The 22,581-nt window shown below is 35.4% G+C and overlaps 1 protein-coding gene and 1 pseudogene across 10 annotated transcripts in view; both read right to left on the bottom strand.

Moving 5' to 3' along the window:
- Nucleotides 1–22,581, bottom strand: part of MEF2A (myocyte enhancer factor 2A) — a 164,018-nt gene that overhangs the window by 42,791 nt on the left and 98,646 nt on the right. For all 10 annotated transcript variants that reach the window (XR_004627723.1, XM_034667939.1, XM_034667933.1 and 7 more), the window contains one exon: nucleotides 19,789–19,992. Coding sequence is in view for 9 of the 10 variants with exons in the window: in XM_034667939.1 (XP_034523830.1) it covers nucleotides 19,789–19,992 (204 nt within the window). In the remaining variant the exon portion in view is untranslated. The remainder of the gene's footprint in view (nucleotides 1–19,788; nucleotides 19,993–22,581) is intronic.
- Nucleotides 28–8,794, bottom strand: LOC109490642 (annotated as a pseudogene).

Below are 22,581 nucleotides of genomic sequence, written 5' to 3'. Positions count from 1 at the left end.
CCTTTTTTTTTTTTTTTTTTTTTTTTACTTTTCTCTCTTTTCTAATCTGTCCCACAACTTGTTAGAGATTCAGGTCTCCTCAATACCACTTTGTATTTGTCACACCTGCTTTAGACTTTGATGACTCTCTATGATCTAAAGCAGCAGTCTCTAAAACTTAAGATTATCTACCCCATCCAGAAACGTATTTTATGCACAACCCCCAACATATGCATAAAATAATCTTAATCTTAATAAGCACATTTTAGAGTTAAATAGAATTTCTATAATTTTCTTCCTGAACCCCAAGAGATTTAAATATCTTACATCCTTCTTTTGAGATAACAGATATAGAATACAGAACCAAAATTCCTTAGCCTAAATGCAAGTCACCAACAACCTAGCTCCTACTTATCGGCTCACTTGTTTGAAACCCTGCCCTCTTGTCTGTAGGACTGTTTTATAGCTCACTATGGCCTAGTTTTAACCCCATCTCCCATGAAACTTTTCCCTCAGTGCTTCCGTATGCTAAAATTTTAAGAGCACTTACTCAACAGAACGTTCATTTATCCTATACTACCTTGTATTTACCTATCTACTGTACCCTCAACTAATCTGTGAACTTTCAAATCAAAGGCTGAAGTCTAGATTGCTTTACCTTTTCTCAGTCTAGACAAACAAGGTGTTCACAAACATGAAATATGTATTTATTAATACTTGCAAGATAAAAAAACAGTAAAGAAGAACAAGATCAGGGTGCTGTGACAAGTTACTTTAGAAGTCTTCTAAAACACAAAGTTATGAATTTGTTAAAATACATTAAATAATAAGGCAACCTAAAGATACTATGTACTAGACAGATCCACAAAAATTGTTGTAGCTGTTTCTGAACTACAAAAATATAATTTCATACATATAATTTCTTCAATTCATATGTATATTTAACTTACAACAGACTATATTCTGAAAGCTGCTGGGAGATGCCCCAGTGGGCTTTTGTATAGTAAAGAACAGAACTGGTAGTGCAAGAAGACGTCTCTTACACGGAGTGTGTATAATCACTAACAACCAAAGGTTTTGATTCTAGATCTTATTTTGAGCCCAGCAGGTTGTAATACAAACTCGGTAATCTAAAAAACAAAAGCCATACTTCTCGAGAGTAAGGAAAAATTCATACCATCTATAGAGAACCAACAGAGTTTTTAAAAAAATCTATATTAGCACTAAGACAAAGGTCCCACGGCTCACCAAACCTTTTCTCCTACTGAGACAAAAGATAGTAAGATAACAGAAGCTTTTTTTTAATTTGGAAATTATGCTCTGATTACAAAAGCAGCTAACTGGATAAGGACCCAGAACATCAATTATTTTTACATAAAGACCAACTATTGTGCTTTCACGAGAGTCATCCAGCAAACCAGGCTTGGTGGCAGAGATGACATGCCATACAGACCTTGAGATGGAGCTCCTGGTGTCAAGCCTTTAGGAGACCAGGTATTCCTTCCTGCCGGGGGTGCCACTTGACTGTATTCTCTCAATAAATTCTCCTTTAGGGGTGGCAGGTGGCTCAGTTGGTTAAGCATCTGCCTTCGACTCAGGTCATGATCTCAGGGTCTTGGGATCGAGCCCCACATTGAGGGGGGGGGTCTGTGCTCAGCAGGGAGCCTGCTTCTCCCTCTCCCTTTGCCCCTCCCCACTACTTGTATTATTTCTCTCTCTCTCAAATAAATAAAATCTTTTAGAAAAATGATAAAATCTCATTTAGCTTGAGTTACTTTAAATGGATTTCCAGTTCTTACAATCAAAGAACCCTGATAATGGAATCTGTCATAATCCTTTAGGTCCCATATTAGTAGTTTCCTTATCTAAGCCATATAATTCCCAAAACAAGTCTCACTAGTGCCTCCACTACCCTGAGTTCAGAAAGGATCTCAAACCTGGAAGTAAGATGACTGAGGAGTATTTACTGTTTCTGGCCAAAGGTAATTGATTCAAATAACAGTACATACACCAACAAAGATCTTTAAAGTGTTGTACTGTTCTACTTATAAAGCATCAGCAACCTTATCTTTCAAGTTCAAGGAAGCATACACAGAATTCTGGGTACATAACACTGCTCAGCATGTCTTGTACTTCATTTTCTAGTCTATATTATAAATCTGCTGGTGACAGTGGAGATGGAAAGGATAAGGAAATGGTGGAAAGGAGATAGGGAAAACAAACTCGAGGCAAAAACAATGCTGTTTAGACTTTTTTTCCCTAAGTATACCCAAGTCTCCTTTTATACAATAAACTTAAAAAGCAAACATATTTCAAAATGGATTGTAAATTAAAGTGGTCATTTTTAAATAGTTTTTAAATAGCTTACATGCTCTTATCAGCAAAAATTAATGTACTTAAAATTTCAGACATGCTTATTCTCCATGGAAATTATATGTACACATATACATATACATGTTTATATATACATATATATACACACACATATATACACACACATAACATATATACATGTTACCATAATCTTTTGTTTTTTAGTAAAGAAATCTAGTATTCATAGTTTTCACTGTAAATAAGCTTAAATATTTAAACCACATGAAGTCTGAAATAAGAACTGATAAAAATCCCAGGGGGCTAGGATTTTCTGGAATTTTGAGATAGTCTATGAAGTTTTAGACTCTGGAGTCTATACTGCCTGAATGTTTACCAGAGCCCACACCTGACAAGACTGTGTTTTTAACTACTGCCTACCAAGAACTGAAATGTTCTTTAATGTATGCTCAATTTTATAATTGTCAAATTCCACTCCAAACTAACAGAATCACAGTACTTGGAAGCAAAACTATGGAATTAAAAGTACTCAAAAGGTATATACGCATGGTTTTTTAAATGCACAAGGAGCTAATTAATCTATAATACCACCACCCACCTTAAATTTCATTTCTGTCAAGCACCCGAGCAGTAAATTATCCATTCATCCAGTATTTATGGAGCGTCAGATCTAGCACAAGATATGACTACTTGTAAAATAAAGGAATAATATGTCTTAAGTTTCAAGGAACTTAAACTAAATAGAATTTTTTTAAATAAGAAAAGTTCTCCTTTTCCTCATTTTTAATAATTGTTGCTAATTTTGAAAGATACTTCGTATTCTTCCTAGACACTGAAAATGCATAAAAACATTTAACTTTTTAAAACTGTGAAATATTCACAGAGAAAAGGACATCAAAATTTATTAAATTCAACCATTATAAAATGAATACTAGTAATTCTAACCAAATCAAAACACAGAGTAGAACCAGAACCTCCATATCTCTCTCAATCACACAACTCTCTCTTCTCCAGGAAATACTATCCTACCTCTGTAATAACAAAACTTTCCCCCTCAATTTCCCTTTATTTCAGAATCAGTTGTTGAATTCTTGAAAAAAAAACATCCTTAGGATTTCAACTGGCATTTCTTTGACTCTATAAAGATTATTTTTTTGTAGAATTATACATTCTCAATGTATAAATATTGAGAATTCCATTCCACAATGATGGGATAATTCTGTTAAGTCAACCCTACATTCCTGAGTGCAATCCAACTTAGTCATGATGTACTGTCTCTTTTATATAGCTGGGTTTAATATCTGTATTAGTTAGCATAAGTAACATGGGATGCTTTAACAAACAAAAATCTCAGTGGCCTAACGCAATGAAGTTTCTTATTCACACAAAGCCACATGAGGATGTTTCTGATCCGAGAGAGACTTGCATGAGATTATTCAGAGCCCAGATTCATTTATCTTGTGCTTCCACACACAAGACCTCAAGAGTTCCATCTGGATTCTCTGCACCTGGCTGGCAAACAGGGAAGAGAGTATGAAGATCACGTGGGAGGTATTTGACAGATCAGGCCTGGAAGCAGCATGTGTCACTTCTACTCAAATTCCACGGCCAGTGTAGTCATATGTCCACTCCGAAAGTGGGGCTGACAGAGTCTATATGTGTGCCAAAGCAGAAGACAAAATGGATCAACGTGAAAATAAATGTCTCCACTAAAAAAAGATGTGAACTCAAAGAAATAGACTAATACTATGTTTAGGAGTTTTGCATTTATGTTCAGTGAGGCTGACTTCTGATTCTTCTTCTTAGAACTCTCCTTGCTGGTTTTGCTACCAAGGTTAGGTTAGCTCATATAATGGAGAAAAGAGTGCTTCTTCTTTTTCTATTCTCTGAAAGAGTTTAGAAATATTGGCATTATTTCTTCCTTAAAAATCTGTTAGTCCTTGCTTATGAAGCCATCTGGATTTGGAGTTCTTCCATGGTAAACTTGACAGTAAAATTATTTAGGTTGTCTATAGTTTCATGATTCCACTTTGTTAAATTGTATTTTTCTGAAAATTTGTCCACTGAAACAAAACTTTTGAGGCACAACAGGATCCTGAGATTTTATGTGCACAAAAATGTATATTAAGATAGCTGATGAAAAAAAAATTAAATGGTCCCTTTGTAACCTAGTTCACCTCCTACCTTTACAGAGGAGAATATGAAACTTCGGAGAGACCCAAGTACTCCCCCCTTCAACCCTACCACATTGCACAGCTATTAAGTGGCTAGGACTAGAATCTAAATCTTCTGATGTCCAGGTTAGTGCTCTTTCCACTACACTGTACTAGTTCAGCTGGTTCAACAGACTGCATTAATCCGTCAACAAATGAAAGGGAGAATGCAGAGAGGCTTGTGATCAGGAACCATTTCAGCCTCAGGAAGACAGCACATTTCTTTTGCAAGTAGTTGTAGGCATTGTCTTCAGGCTCCTTCTCCTGTTCCTCCATAATCTCATTCTTATCTTCCTCAGTAAGACGTATGTGGTGTTCAAGCTATGGCTTCTTTGAATTTTAAGGCCTTATACAGTTCTATGATACTCCCAGGTTTGATTGCAAAGAACCCAGCAAATGGCAATGATACTTTCCCCTCAACCCTGAGCAAAACCAACAGTTTTAGGGGGCCCTTAATTCACAGAAATTAGATATTGGGCAGCCCAGCAGCCTCAGCTTATCAACAAGGGTAATGTAATTCTGTTATAAAATCTTCACACATAAACAAGTATTTTGATAAACTTCGTTCTCCATGTACTGTGAAGTGAGGAAAGTAGATCTTCAAAAGTCCTGGCTCTTGGTTTTCACCATCCCTTCTTTATGTGTGTTTTTTTTAATTGTACAAAATGACTTAATTTGCCTTTTTTTTTTTTTCCAACAAAACTTACTGAGAGCACCTACTAGGTTCTGATGTTCACTGATGAAACAGACATGGGTCACTGTCCACATGAAGCTTGTGAAGGTCATCTGATCTTCCCATAAAGACTGCTTTCTTACCATGAGAGTCTGACTTGGGTTTTGGGCCCCTTCTTCAAAAGCCTGAGGTGGTTTAGTTGCAAAACTGATAAACAGCTTTTTGCCTTTTTTCTTTTTTAAACGAATGAGCCAATTTATTAACCCAGCATTTGTTCTAATGTTTCTGGGTGGCACCTGCCACCTGTCTGGTGATTCTTTCCAGATCTTTCTGTCCCTGAGGTGTCAGTTTGCAGCCCCCATCTTGGCCCTTTTCCATTGTTTTCAGCCCATAAATCTTGGGAGGACCTGTGGCCCACGCTCCTGGAGCCTCTGCTTAAGTGGCTGGGCATGACCCCATTTCTCTGACATCCCCTATAGATCTTGGTTATGGAGCTGACCCCAGCACCTCCCTGGAGGTACAGGCATCGTGTTGTGCAAGCAGCCTGTGTGTAGAACCAATTCTCATCACAGGGAGCAAGGAAGCTCTTTATGCTATAGTGTCCACCCATTTAGGGACTTTGAGCTCCCCAGACTTTTTCAGGAAGACTGCCAGAGCTCTGATGAACTCCTGCTAGTTCACGTCTTTTACAATAACTCCAGCCACAGTGTGGCCTTTACGCTGCCAGCCAGGAGAAAGGGAGCAAGGCACTAAGTCAGGCGTCCTGCCTTCATTCTTGAAGATGTTTTCTCTGGGTATAGAATTCTAAATTGGATTACAACTTGCATCTTCTCAACACATTCAGGATATCATTTCACTGACAACAGATTTTCATTTGCTGCTATTTAGAGTCAGTACTCCTTTGAAGATAATCTGCTCTGTTTAAGTTTTTCTGTGTCTTTTGTTTTCTGTAGTTATTCTAAGTCTATGTATAGATTTTGTTTTTTTCTTTTCTGCTTTTTCTGTTCCTTAAATCAATTCTGGAAAAGTCATTATGTCTTCAAATACTGCATCTGCCCCCATTCATATTCATCCTCTCTTCCCCTCCTTCTAGAATGCCAAGATAAATTTAGGCTAGAATTTCTAACTAATCTTCCTTTTCCTCAACACCTTGTATTTTCTACCTTTTCATCTCTTTGTGCTGGGCCTCCAGAGAACTTCTCTCAGTTCAAAATTTTTTAGCTACGTCAAATATACTTCCAACGTGTCTAATAAGTTATTTTGGTTACTGTGTTTTTTCATTGCTCTAAGTAGTTCATTCAAATCCACTATATTACTTCTTTTATAATTTCTTGTTTCTTGCAGATATCTTCAAGCTTGTTTATTAAAAGAGTAGAACTGTTTATAATCTATGAATGAGTATCTGAAGTATTTAGTTGTCAGTTTTTGCTATTTTTGCATTTTGCTTATGGTGCCTTGTTTTCTTTTATGGTTGGTCACCTTTGTATGATAGATGCTCTATGGTTTCGAAAGGTTATTTGAAAGAGATTTCTGATGCCTTGAATAAGGTGCCTTTCTTCAAAAAGTATATCAATTTGCTTCTTCCAGGTACCTGAGGCAACAGCGTTCCTGGACTACTTCTGTTAAAGGACTCTGGACAATGAGTGATTCAACACAATGCTGGTACTTGTTTTACAACTCTCAGCGACAGGTTCTCTTTCTTACTTTTCTTATTCTCCTCTTTACCCCATCTGTTCAGTACAATAGGTCTCTCCTTGCAACCTTTTGCAAGTAGGGAAAAGACAGTGGATTTTTTTCCTCTTCCTGAGGTTCTGATTTGATATGGGAGGCTATCTATTAGACTCAGAAACCTAGAAGTAATGAGTTGTTCTTTGCCTCTGGATCCACCAAAACTTGAAGCTTAGTTTTCAACTGTTTTATCCTGGTGGGCAAATGACTCGGGGTAGCCAGAACTTTAAATACTTCTTTACCTTTTAGGTTCTTACCTTTTCTTAGATTTTGGTCTGGCATGTTCCTTAACAGCTCTTTGATGCTATAAAGAAGTTTTTGTACAATTTATCTAGTATTTTTAGTTGTCTTCAGCTGAAGGGTTGGTCCAGATAACCTGATCCAACATTACAGAAATAAAAAAGATCAATGTTTTTAGGAAAAAACGAACCAAATATTTTCTAATGATATCCGCAAAGTTTTTTGATGATGTTTTTGCTTAAGTTAAATGTGGAAAAGGGTCCCACATTTTCCACAGAATTCCACTGTTGAGTTCCTCAAAAAGTTCAGCACAGAGCCATCATACAACCTAGCAAATTTCACTCTTAGGGAAACACCTAAGAGAAATGAAAACGTGTCCATACAAAAACTTGTACACAAATTTCATAGCCACATTTTTGTAATAATCAAAAAGTGGAAATAACCCAATGTCCATCAACTGATAACTGGATAAACAAAATGTGGTGTATCCATAAGCTGGAATATCATTTAGCCATAGAATGATATACTAGTACATGCTACAATACGGATGAACCTTAAAAGTATTATGCTAAATGGAAGAAGCCAGACACAAAAGAGAACATTTATATGACATATCCAGAATAGGCAAATCCATAGACACAGAACAAAGGTTAGTGTTTGCCAGGATGAAGAGGTAAGGGAAGTTGGGAAATGACTGCCAATGGGTACCAAGTTTCTTTTTAGGTTGACGAAAATGTTCTGAAATTAGATAGTGTTCATAGCTGCACAAACTTCTGAATATATTAAAAACTGTACAATTTTAAATGGTGAATTTTATGGTCTATAAATTATATCTCAATAAAAAGAACAGAAAAAATTTAATCTCAAGTATGACTATAATACCCACTGTGGTAGCCACTAGCTACACTAAGTTGCCTCACTGAACATTCATTCATTCAATTTCACATGATAGTGAAGGATATTGGGGGCAATGATTTATAAAGATACCAGGTAGTGTGAAAGCACTTTATGCAGGTTGCAGAAAATGCTGGACATCTTTGCCATGATTATAAATAATCACACTGGAAGTCATACATATTGAGTCCTATATCCAGGTATATTAAGATTACCAGTGAACAGAACTATATGAAACAAAAGCCAATAGAATCTATGAAAACAGCCTTCTTTTATACCTTAAAAGAAACCAGCAAAATAATACAACCCCCCCGAATAATCTTCTTTTATATAGCAGCCACTTATTCAGATGAACATAAGTTCATGAATGTGCTTTAAAACAAAAAAACAAAAAAACACCTTCTATGATTAAACAATACAGTCTGCTCTATTATAATGTGTTTTGGAATGTAAATTAGGTGCTATGAAACTGGTAAATAGGGAATGGTGTCAGTATAATAAAGAAGTCACTCTGGTTCACTGGGGATATTTCCTAGGCAGGGGGAGCCAGAAAAGTGGCAACGGAATTACAACCTTTAGCAGGAAAGGAGAAAGACCTCCTGACAGTAGGAGCATTTAAAAAAAAAAAGAAGAAAATTGAAAACTAGGGCTTCAGAGGAGTACTCCCAACCTTGCTGAAGGCTGTAATATCTCCCATGCTCACTTTATTGGCAACCCCCACACCTCCACCTTCCATTGTTCATTGCTATACTGCCATCCGCACTGTCCTAAGATCCACTATCTCCATTCTAATTAAATGTTGCCAACATTTCTACACAAGTAATTAATTCTGTGCACTTATAATACCCACTGTGGCAGCCACTAAGTACACACTAAATTGCCTCACTGAGCAGTTCAAGCTCTCTTTTTAATTATTTTTTAGTTTGTGTTGCTCAGAACACAAAGTTGCACAGGTTTTGGAGTTTATGAGATTTTTTCAGGAATGCAAAATTGCATTACAGCAGAAGCACCTATGCATTTTTTCTTTTTAAGTCTGTTTACTTCTCTAAAGGTTGGAAATAATATATACTGGGAGTCAATGGGGAAGATGGAGCGATACAGCAATAAAATGCAGTATTTCCAGTGATACAGACTGAAGAGAATCACATCCCTTCGTTCTTGAGCTTTATTTCCATTTAAACATACTCTATGCTTTTGTCCCTAATAGCTTTGGGTAACATCTGACGAAGTTTGTGTGTGTGTGTGTGGGTGTGTGTGTGTGTTTTTAAGAATTATTTGAGACAGAGTGTGTGTGTGTTGGGGTGGGGGGGGGAGTGGTGGGCAGAGGGAAAGGGTGAGAAGAATCTCAAGCAAGACTCCACACTGAGCACAGCGTCCAACATGGGGCTCGATCCTGTGACCCTGAGATCATGACCTGACTCAAAATCAAGTTGGACGCCCAACCAACTGAGCCACCCAGGCGCCTCTGATGAAGTTTTAAGAGTACAAATTAACTGAAGTAAGCAACACTGCTTTTAGTTCAATTTTATAGGTCATTATTAAGCTGTGTGATGATCTTTTGGAATCCACTGGGTAGAATACTGATATTCTTTAGCAACGACTTTGCTTCAAAAGTTCTACAGTCTTTCTGAGATAGACCCAGAGTATTCAAGATAACGTTATTTAAGTCTTGGTTTTGTCACTGCATACTCATAAGATCTTGCACCATTCTTTTGCTTTGTTTGGACTCCTGCTTTCTTATCATTTAAATGAAGTACAGAACTAGATCAGGGTTTCCAAACCTTCTTATAATACACAAACTCCTTTTTACAATAATTTTGGTCAATTAGTCTTTTTTTCATGATAAATAATAATGATTTTAAGTAAAAATAAATTGTTACATTAAAGGAGATTATATTATAAAGATTATTTATAAAATAATACATGATCACATTCACATTGTGGTTAAATTCTAAACATTTCCTTTTCTAAAAATGATGCTCTCTTACATTTTTTATACATCAATTAAGAAAACGCATGACACGTCAATATACCACAATCTTTGGAATACAATCTAACCTCTACTTTAATCACCCTTCTCCATTCAAACTAAGTGGAACAGCATTCTTCTTCATAGAATTTCAGCATTACTAAAGACCTATCATAATTAAAAGATGAGATCTTCAGTCCATATTTAAAAGCTATAAACTTTTTTAAAAATGCTGATAATCTGCTGTCAGATTAGTATTCTTGTAACAATTATTTGACTACCTAAACTTTTAAACACCTCTAAGGGCTGCCCAATGCCCATAAGGCAAATGTCAAACACCACAGACTGATATTCAAGACATTCTATCAACTATGCCCAATCTATCTGTTCCTCACCTTTATTACTCATCTATACAAACTCTTTATTCCACAGAAATGTGTATGATGTGTAGTAATATTAAGGTTTATTTTTACTTACGTATATCCAGTTTTTCTAGCACAGTTTATTGAAAAGACTTTACTTTTCTCATTGATTTACCTTAGCATTTTTGTCAAACATCAATTAACAATGAATGTATGGGTCTTTTTCTGAGCTCTGTGTCCTGTTTCACTGAGCTACAGTTCTATCCCCACCTACCAAATACAAACTTTCTGGATTAAGGTAGCTTTATGGTACATCTCAGAGGTGGAGTATCTAGCTAGAATAAGCCAATCAGCACTTTCCATCTTCTCCTCACCACCGTGATTAGTGTACTGCAGGGAGGAGCGTGGAAGCACGTCGCCTAAGCCAGCATAACAGTTAATTTTAGAACATATGGTGAAAACTCTAGGACACAACTAATCTCTGATGCTTTATATTGGTACTTAATATGGTAGCCACTAGCCACATGTGGTTACTTAATTAAAGTTAAAAATACGGTTTCTCAGTTGCACTAGTTATATTTCAAGTGCTCAACAGCTACATATGATTAATGGCTACCATACTGGACAGCACAAACAGAGAACATTTCCATCACCACGAAAAGTTCTATTGGATAATGCAGCTATAGTTGATGCTGTGTGCGGATGTAAGGTCGGGAGCTGCCACTGTCAACATGCAGCAGCCAGCATCAGGACAAAGCTTATGCCCGAGAGAAGGCAGAAACTTGGAGCCCACTTCAACACAGCAGAGCCTAATCTCTACCACACTGCCGCATTTTTTTGTTATGTTATACAATAAGTACCCCTATTTTAAAGGCGAGTTTCAGTCAGGTCTTTGTTGCTTGGAATCAGAAACAACCTAACTAATATAAAATAGTTTTCAAAATGCTTTCGTGGGGTGCCTGGCTGACTGAGTCGGTAGAGCATGCAACTCTTGATCTTGGGCTTGTAAGTTTGAGTCCCACGTTGGGTGTAGAGATTACTTAAAAATAAAAAATCTTTTTAAAAGGTGCTTATGCATACATTATTTTAACTGATGCTTAAAATCCACAAGATTCAGAACTTTAATACTGCTCTCTTTTCCTATTAAACAGGTACCATAAATATTCAACAAATAACGGATTGGCATAGCGAAGAAATGCTAATTATAAATACTAAGTACAGAAATTTACTTTGGATCACAATGAATGAAGTATCAAATAATAGAATTTAAGAATTATTAACACCTTTCACAAAATGCCTATATCCTCACCTAAAACCCTTACTTTCTGCTGTCCTATAGAACATAACTGATAGATTTTTTTTATACCGTAAAGTAACAGAACAATTTTTAAAAACTTAATTCAACTATAATATGGAAAATAGCACTAAAAATATTTAGTTATATCATACAATGGAACAATCTTATACAAACACTGGTAGCATGAAAAAGCAAGCTGATTTTTAAAATTCCTGTACAAATACTAGTCATACTTTCTAAGGTTTTTTTGCAGAACATAAACATTTTTGAGGTTTTCAAGAGACTTTGGAAATAACAACTCAAGCCCAGAAATTACCACAGAACAAAGCAGTTACATGAAAAGAAAATTTCTATAAAACCAAAGCATGACAGAGTAATATTCCCTATTGAATTACAAGAGGTAAATTCCAATATGAATTCAAGCTTTGGTTTATTCTCTAAGACTCAAACTTGTAGCTTATTTACCAAGTTTCAAGAATCACTAACATTTAAAAAAACTACCTTAAAAGTATACCTTCTGATCTTTTACTGCTAATCCATTAAACTAAGAACTTATAGGAAATATTCTTTGAGTAAAGAAATATAATCACATATCAATGTGTCTACACATATGATTCTTCACAGAATATCCTTAGAATACACAAGTATCAAAGCACATATCAAAAATTGATTTGATTCATAAATCAAGCCACCAAACAAAACCTACAAAATTATAAGGTATGTTTATTTTTCAAAAATACAAAAAGTTCATACTACCACTTGGAATGGTTTACAGGTCAAGCACTGATTGCATAATTGCAAATTTAAAACTAGGGTTATGACTAAGCTATGCTAGGAAGATACCTTTCTTTCTTTAGACTCTAGATCCCTAGAGCTTCTCTCAAACTGAGCTACAAAAATAACTTCAAAATAAATATGAAAACTATACAAGCCGTCTCAATTTTAAAAAGGAGATATGTGCCTGAATGGCCAGCTTTTAAAAAACTGCTGCATGTATGCATTCGCTGCCTCTTTATAAGAGAAGTATCATACTCTATCTCTCTCTCTCTCTCTCACTTTATAGGCATACACAGAATATCCTTAAACATGGTAAGTACCCTGCATCTTTTGCACTAAATAAGCTTGTAGCTCTAATAGTAATATAGTATTTATATGTTGAATGATTACTATTTGACGGGAAACATCAAAATCTTGGGATTCTAAATGTCTTGAATCTATACTGAAATGTAGCCAACAAAGGAACTTCTGTAGTAAGTTAATAGCCAACACATTAACTTTTTAGGAAAACAGCAGAAATATGGCCAGTTATTCCCAGTGTCCAGCACAATGCCTTGTACATGGTATGATAAATATCAGTACAATAAATTAAAAATGTAAAAATAATGCATTATAGTCAACATTTTTACCCTTTTCTTCCTCCCTTTTTTTTCAACCCCTTTCAAAAAAAATTACAGTGAAATTTGAACCCAATGTATTGCCTGGGAAGTACAAGAGAGTCAGTAAAACCTAGACACAGCTCTTTGAATAGCTACCCAAGCCTTCTGGAGAAGGTCAAGGGCCTTATACACCTCTCTGGGATCTGGTTTACTTCCCAGGTCTTGGCTATTTCCACTTCTCACACTATACTGCTACAGCTATACTTAGCTGACTTTAACTCCATAAAATAACTGTGCTATGTCTCATTTCCTAATTTCTACATAAGCTGCCCTTTGAGCTAGAACACCTTTCTTCTACCTCTTTCTTTCTCCAACCCTGTCCTTTAAAGGACTAAGATGAGGTGTCACCTCTAGAGGAAGTTTTCTCTGACCACTCCCCCAATCCTCTGTACCCCTTTTCTCACTGGCCAAAAGTTTGGCTAATGTAGCAAACAACTTCCAGAGGAAAAAGAACAACTTATCTGATTGTAACTACTAAAACACTCAATCCCTGACACAAAGGGACATAAAAAGGATATACAGGTATTCACTGATGAACACAAGAAATGCATTAGAGAAATGTAAGCTGTATTATAAAGTGACAGAGCTCACCCCTTTCCTGCATGAACTCCTGTTTATATATCAACAACATCAATCTCTGATGGGAAAAAAATCTGACCTCAAGAAAATAAAAATCATACGCAGAGATGTACAGTTCCTTAAAAAGCAGATACATGAAAACCAATAATTATATGATAAATAATAATATTCAAATACATAGTAAAAATAAAGAGTCAAACTGAAATCACAAGAGCTACGGTGATTGCTGTGTGAGGTGATGGTGCAGGACAAGTGAGAAGAGGAGGAGGGCCATGAGGATTGCGTGCCTCACCCTGTGAATCACCGTCCTGCTGCGTCAGGCTCTGTTAGGAATAAAAGAGCAGGGCAGGGGGCTGGAGGTGGAGGGAAGCTTTGTCTTGTCTTCAGATGTCTCATTATTTTTCCCCTTTCCCTGCCGCTCCACTGCAGCCCTGTAAAACATTAGGCAAGCCTCTTAAACACTCCCTGTCTGTTCCATTCCTCATCTGCAACACGGGGAGAAAACAAAACAAAACAAAAAACCGATTGGCTCAAAAAGGCTCTCTGATCTCAGGAGACAAAAGTCATTTATCTTTCTGTTTTGCTCAACTAAGGAACTGTAATACATCGTCCACACACCCCACCAGACCCCCTAAATACATTCAAAGAAGCACTTACAACCGTGTAGAAGTGAACTGAAAGGTTACCCATTAGACATGTGTCCCCTAGTCTGTAATTCACACCAAATCGGCATGCTATTTTGAATTGCTTCTTAGCAGGTCTTAAAAGTTACACTTTGTGCTTGCTCACTGCTTAGAATTACTTCAGAGGATATTCTTGGGAATAAAAATATTTGAGAAGCTGGGTAACCACTGCCCAGAGACTGCACGTTAACTCGAAGCTCTTAGTCTCACTCTACTTATGACAAGTTAATTCAAGTTCGTACAGTATTGCTCAGACCGCCCCTCAGGAGTTTCTGCTTCGGTAGGTCTGATGTGGGGCCCACGAGCTTAGATTTCTAACAAGTTCTCTGGTGACGCTGCTGCTGCTGGGCAGGGTACCACACTCCGAGAGTCACGGATTTTAAAATGGTCAAATTCTCTTGCCATGGTCAACTTTCACTACCAGCTGTTTTTTATTTAATAATTGGTAGATGTATCTTATATTGATTCCCTATCTTCCTCTCTTTTAAGATATTGATAATTTCTAAATTCCTTTGTAATCTGCAAGTAGGGATGATTAAGACTCAGAAAAAGCAGATTTTCTTTGTCTTTAGAATCCAAATTATTGTCATCTTACTTCATTTATCACTGTGTCTCAAATTCCTCATCTATGAAATGGGGACAATAACAGAGTTCAATCAGATAAAATAAATAAAAGCCCTTGGAAGAGTACCAGGTTATATGTGCAACTAGATAAATGTCATCCATTATTCTTACTGCAATTATCCTCACTCATTTCTGTTTATTATTGAGGGAAACTCATTCATGTTTACTACATGTTATACATCACTGACTTATATATAAAATCCTCATCCACTTATGGTGAAATGTTCTGGAGCACCAGTGGATTCAATAAACTGGGGAGCAAAAGGAGGTTATGATGTCAAAGGGCCAGGTTCTAATCCTTCTGCCACTAAATTGCTACATGACTCTGGGGAAGTCATTTAATGGAGTCTCAAACTCCACTTCTGAAAAAGCTTACCTTGGATACGAAGATCAAATGAGATAATGCAAGAGGAATTTTTTTTTTTTTTAAGTACTACAGTATTCCTGTCATGAGGAAGATACCTCTATCTGGGAACAGTTTACAAAATATTAACTAAAGCAATAAATGGCCACAGTCTCTTACATTCTTAAATAACAGCACAATGATACAAATCACCACATAAGCTATTTGCTGAATATGCTCCAATATCACCAAGTCATAACTATTTTTAAAATATTATACGCAGGAATATATTGTATTTCAAATATTCCTGCAAAGTGAAAGAAAGAGAAAAGTGGATACAAAAGTAATCTCTGGCATTTACTGAGCAGCAGCTGTTTAAATCCTCACTTCGTGGCTTTAGCATAATTCTTGATTTGTTGCAGAAGCCTTCTACTGGTCCTAGGCTTTTGTTTCGCATAAACATAACGTGTATATATACACACACGTGTATGAATAATGGTGACCAACTGGTAATTTTCATTACTAGTTTCTAATACTCTAAGATAAATCCAATGTTCTTATAAAATTGCATACTACAGTTCACAAGTTTTTAAATCTTAATTTACTGAAAAGAAAATATGGGGGTTATAACATTGTCTTCATAAATTTCAATTAAATTACCAAAGTCAGCCACATATTTTTGCTATCAATCCTTAATAACATGGAAAGATACAATGTATATCTCTAATGACATTCTTTACAGAATGTCTCCTAATGAAATATAAGAAATAAAGTAGTAAAACTCATTTTTTGTAAGGAATATACTCCTAAAAAGCAGTGTATAAGCATTTTCAAATAAGATGCCATTAACACAGCAGCAATACCCTCCACTATAAAGAAATCCAGTTATGAAGTCTCTTATAAAGTTTATCTTAATGACACTCTCCTAATTTACCAAAGTTTAAGTTTCCATTTTCACTTATTTAGCTTTCTCAATGTAGGAGATACATACATCCCACAGGACACTACAGACTTTAAAATATCTAAATGCAATTTAAAATATGTAAATGTTTTTTTAAAAAGCCATACAGAAATATTTTTACCGACTATAATTGTTAAAATTGATTAAAATTTTAAGAAAGTAGTTTTAAAATATAAGTAATATGAAACAAGGGCCAGGAAAGATAAACACCATTCTGTAGATGGGTTTCTAACATTTGAGATTAAAATCAAAAGGTAGATAAAATGTGAGTACCATATCTTCCTTTATATGTTTATCATCATAATATTCAAATACCAACTACTTTTAATATAGTCATTCCACTGTGCTCCCATAGAACATACTAGATCTAATTTCATAGGCCTAATACATGCACATCCTTGCAAGTGTGGCTTTTTAGTAATATGGGGAAAGTAAAATCCTACTGACTTAAAGACTAACTTACATGCAATAGGAAATAGGTGAATTCAGGTTAGAGGTCTTACGAAAGTTGTTATCAAAGTTTTCAGTTAGTCTCACTGTCGACCATATTGCATCAGGAAACACTAAAGTGGGTCACTTATACTTGTTTATGCTTCCATTTACTGCTGATGAACTCAGTCATAGGAGATGGCTTTTTCAGCCATCCAGAACATTACGATAGAACATCTTGTTAGAAGATGTTCTTGTTAGAAGTTTACAGACAGAACATCTTCAGTTGGTACAAGTGTATCTCGCTCGTTTACAAAACTATGGGTAGAAAGAATAGTCCTGGGGCCTGAATTAGGAATCACTAAATAACACCACTTTGCAGAGTCCATGGTACACAGGAGGCCCTCGAATATTTCTGTTAAATGAACAAATGGACAAAAGTGTGTTCCCAATTATTTCAACTGTTTGAAAGGAAATTATATGAAAAACTATATGAAAAAAATACTTACAATGGTATTCTAAAAATATCTTTAAATGAGATATTTGTAAAGTCCTTGGAAGTTCCTGGCCCATAGGAAGCTCCATATGTATTTGTCATTACTCTTGTCCTATAATCTCAGTTTGGTTCACAACAATCTTTGTAGCTGCATCAGTATAAGCTATCACCACCAGTGATAAAAGGAACTCAGATATATTCACTTCACTAGTGAGGCTGCAGTTGCATTACTTTTATATGTGGAAGAAAGAATGTCTAGGATAACTACTATTGTTTTATAATAAAGGTTAGTTAATTCAGTAAGCTTGACATACAAGGTAAATTCAGCCTTATAATTTAGCCTACCAACAAACTGATTCCTTATAAGCCAATGTGTCTTCTATCCATTGTATTTATATAATTCAGAACTCCATAAAGAACTATTGTTAATATTCATGTTCACTTGCATCTAAGAAATTCAATTAAAAAGAAAAACATCAAAATCCCAATTGATAATTGACCTGCCAAAGTTTTCCTTCACACTAAAGTAAACTGTAATATAGGAGACTGCTGAAACATGTTTGGGATTTACTCTCTTACACTTTGATTGCTGACCACAACAGAGATGAAGACAGAGGTAGTTTGAAAATTCTGTGAGGATTAACTCAGACTATATTCTTCATATTCTCTAAGGAAGTAAGCTTTAGGCTGTGCGAAGTACCCTCAACTTCCAGGGGCCAAGAACAACAACTGCTGCAATGAAAGAGCAGAGTAGTTAGGGTTAAGGAGGTGGCTGCCTTCTACGATGAAACTAGCTTCAATATCTATTTGTTGGCATTATTAAAGTCAACTCTATTTCTTTGACTTAGGCAGTGGAGCGTTTCGTAAGATACAGAGATTTTTAAAATAAGATGTCATTTTATATTAAACACACCAGGGATACTCTCCATTTCAAGGGAATCCAGTCATGAAGTCTCTGATAAAGATTACCCAAATAATGATCCCATAATTTACAAAATCATGATTCAAAATGCATTACGGTATATAATAGGGAAGGAGTCTAATTTGTACTGCACATAAGTGATAAGATACACCACAAATATAAAGTAACTTAAAATTGATATAATCATAACTGCATTAAGGGGTTCGGCTAAGATGTAACCATGTCATTTAACTGAAGTGATCAACAAAAGCAAAATCAAAAGCTTCATACACATTTCAGGGGATGCTCATAGCAATGAGCCATTTAAATAAAATTGTGGAGAACAAGCAACAGAGATGAGTTGTAGCTGTAAGTTGTAAGATGCTTTTACTTCTCACTGTAAACAGCTGATTAACTGCTAAAAAGTAACAGAAGTGGTTTTTTTAATTATAAGTAGCAGATTTTTTTGCAATAACGAACTAAATCAATTACTGTCCAAAAAGGAATGGTTGCAGTAGAGTAATACGGTATAGGGGAAATTTAATCAGTGGAGGCAGGTACATTAGATTCCTACACAATAAAATAAAGAATCTTTATCTTTATTTTACTCAAATAAAATCTACATTAGGACTTCATTTCTTCCTTTGTAGTTAGTTCTCCATCGTTTCACATGGTTTTAGTATTTTCACCAAAGAAATCCTTAATTTACTGAAATAGTTTTCTAATATTACAAAAACTAAGCCAAAGTATCTATCTTTTGAAGTAGTAGGGAAAAAAATTCCCTCTTTTGAATAAAAATGAAACAAAAATCTCTAAATGTAAAGGAAAAAAAGTGTTAAGCTAATTTAAAATGCCATTAGAAATATGAATGGAAAATTATCTTTTAGAAAAATATTTTATAGCAGAAGAGAATTAAAGTGGAAAGCATACAGATTCTCCTTTTTGAAGGTTTTGCTTTAAAACACTATTTCTGAGTAAGATGGAAATAATTCCAAAAAATTCCTTTTCTTTATTTTCACTTTAATTAGGTTGGCAGAATTATGAGAAATACTGAAGGGCAGCAGATAAGGGAAAAAAAAAAAAGTGAAGGCTCTCCCCCCCACAACTAATGTACTATTCACAAAATAGAAATATTATTTATGTCATTTTCTTCCATTTCATAAGCGTTTAAAATTGTGGGTAGTCACTGACATAATGAAATGATTAAGACATATTAAAACTGTAACTTCATACTAACCCAAGTGATAGTTTCTTATAATACTAACTTCAAAACTCATACAAAACAATCATAGATAAAATGTTGTATTATACTACTGTACATAGTAAAATAGCCTAGTTTATTTTGTCTCAATAAACAGGATATGTTTATAGCATAAGTGGGTCATTACATAGCAATAATCAGATCCTTCTAACAAATGATTCAGAGGAAAAAATATATATATAAAATAACAATAATTACATCATCTCAAGAAATGATTCGGAAAAAAATAAATTATATATAATATAAAATATTTTAAATATATTTATATATTTTATATATATATAAAACTGATTAATAATTTGAATGTGAAACAATCTGTCAGTTAAAAGTTATGAAATGGAATATTTAATTATATCTGCAATTCAGGCATTACTAGATATATGTGTTACCTCAACAATATCCGAGTTGGTTCTGCTTTCATGAGGTTCATTATACTCTGTGTACTTGAGAAGAACTTTGTCCATGTCAGTGCTGGCATACTGAAACAGCTTGTTAGAGCTGTTGAAAATGATGAGTGCTATTTCACAGTCACAGAGCACACTAAGTTCATAGGCTTTCTTCATTAATCCAAACTTTCTCTTTGTAAAAGTAACCTAAACAATCAAAGGGAAAAAAAGGTATATTTTTAGTAAAAGCATTAGTAGTACTTGAATACAGGCTACCTAAAGATGAGTCCTCCTTTATTTTATTTTTTTTAAATAAGAAAGCCTTTCTTTCTTTTGGAATCTGTTCTCTCTCTCTTTTTTAAACATTTTATTTATTTATTTGTCCAAGAGACAGAGCACAAGCAGGGGCAGCTGCAGGCAGAGGGAGAAGCAGGCTCCCGCTGAGCAGGGAACCTGATGCGGGACTCGATCCCAGGACCCCGGGATCATGACCTGAGCTGAAGGCAGACGCTTGACCGACTGAGCCACCCAGGTGTCCCGAGTCCTCCTTTAATACTGAGTCAGATTCCAAAGGTGTAAAAGATTCCTAGCCTCACATTCCACATGAGCCTCTTACTCCCCATCTGCCACTAGACTACAGTCCTACATTTAACTTGTAACTCCTGACAGAACACTCTCTTGAGGAGGCTCTCCTTTATCCCTGGCTGCCAATCTGCTGCAGAAGGCAAAGAACCAGAGGAGACAGCTGACTGCTGGCCCCTTATCATCCAGAGTAAAACTCACAGTCTAGGGTCAACAAACTCCCCAATGTCCTCAGATTCTTCTCTGAATATTTCCTCCAGTTTCCAACTGAAACGTGTCACCTGAAATCCTCTCAAATAGAGACCAATTTTTGTTGGTTTGTTTTAAATATTGCACCCACTATACTCAAGACCTAAAAAGTAAGTCAGTCCTTTTTGCTCCCTATTCTATCTTACAAGTTATTTTTCCTTCCTTCCCCCTCAAAAGCCCCATGTATTTTGAAGCTCACAGCATGAAATTTATACCAGCCAATAATTCTCCTTGACGGGCACCAAGTGACTCCTTCATATACTGATAACTGTCACCTAGTACTTCTCTTTCTATCCCTACTCTTATCTCTGGTAACTTCAGTATCCGAGTTAAAAAAAAAAAAAAATGCTGCAAAAGCATTCCCCAACCTCCAAATGATCCACTTCCACCACATGTCAAGCACCCACTCCTACTGTCACACCTTTAACTCTGCTATCAATAATAATCACATCACCTCCAAAATCTCAATTTCATGTATTCCATTTTGCCTATCTAGCTTTCCTATTTTGTATTATCTCTCCAGAAATTCTTTAACCTTTATCCAGTCCTCCAATCCATTTACCTCACCACGTTGTTACTGTCTATTCTCATGTCCTTTCTTCCCTCACTGAGGTGCATGTGCCCCTTCAAATGATTATACTTGTATCCTTTGAATGACCAAGTGATATTTTTGAAACATAAATCAAATTGTTTAAGTAGAAGTTTAGAGTTTTTACTGCACTAAAAGTAATATCCAAACTCATTAAGTAAACTAAATTATGTGGCCTCAAGCTCTCTGTCAGAAGTTATATCCCATCACTCTCCTTTATATCCATCATTGATGTGTTTGTGTATTTGTGTGCATCTTCCTTAACCAACAGCTACTTTCCTCCTTAAGAACTTTGTTATTTTCCCTCCTTGTGGAACACTTTTCACACTACATATGCCTAATGGTTCATTTCCTCACCTTGTAAAAATGAATCTTATCATTATTTAATCTTTTTTAAAAGATCCTTACAATATAAATACACAAATAATTTTATACAAATGCATATATATGGAAATAGTGTTTTATGCTTGCCTCCCTACTTTCCCCTGCACCAACATAAACCCCTTAACCAGTGTTTTCAACTTAATATCTTTCATTCCACATTTTTGCACAAGATCATATAACCATATTCACGTATACATGTATACATACATATAGGATTTTGTCAGCATTTCACAAAACAGTGACTCCATCAATACTCTTTATTTTACTCATTCAACCACACCTTGTGGATATGCCTCTAGGTCAAATGGTATACTAAGGTACTCTTTAATAATTTTTTTTCATATAAATGTTTCAACTGTTTTCCTAGTATGATAGATGTAAAATAAAAATCTCATTTCTTTAATATGGATTTCCTAACTAGTAATGGTTAGATATCTTTTTTTTATATTTGTTGTCATTTGGGATTTGCTTTCTCTATACTGCCTATCTTTTGATCATTTTCATATTTTGTGACTTTTTTCACTTATCTAATAAAATCCCCTTAGGTATATTAACTATGTTTTACAAATACTTTATCAAATTTCCCACTTACATATTAACTTTGTTTACATAATATTTGTCATTAAAAAGTTTTATACTTTTATTATTGATTGTGATACTGTGTCTCCAAATCCTGGCATTGTATCATACCATTTTTAAGAATGTAATGAATATAAAAATACCATTTTCTTAATGATTTTTTTATTATATTATGTTAGTCACCATAGTGTACATCCCCGGATTCCGATGTAAAGTTCGATGCTTCATTAGTTGCGTATAACACCCAGTGCACCATGCAATACGTGCCCTCCTTACTACCCATCACCAGTCTATCCCATTCCCCCACCCCCTCCCCTCTGAAGTCTTCAGTTTGTTTCTCATAGTCCATAGTCTCTCATGTTTCATTCCCCCTTCTGATTACCCCCCTTTTCTTTATCCCTTTCTTCCCCTAC

Source organism: Ailuropoda melanoleuca, chromosome 9 (genome assembly GCF_002007445.2).
Source record: "Ailuropoda melanoleuca isolate Jingjing chromosome 9, ASM200744v2, whole genome shotgun sequence".
Taxonomy (NCBI): domain Eukaryota; kingdom Metazoa; phylum Chordata; class Mammalia; order Carnivora; family Ursidae; genus Ailuropoda; species Ailuropoda melanoleuca.
The sequence above is the reverse complement of the archived record's forward strand: the minus strand, read 5'-3'. Positions and strand labels throughout refer to the sequence as shown.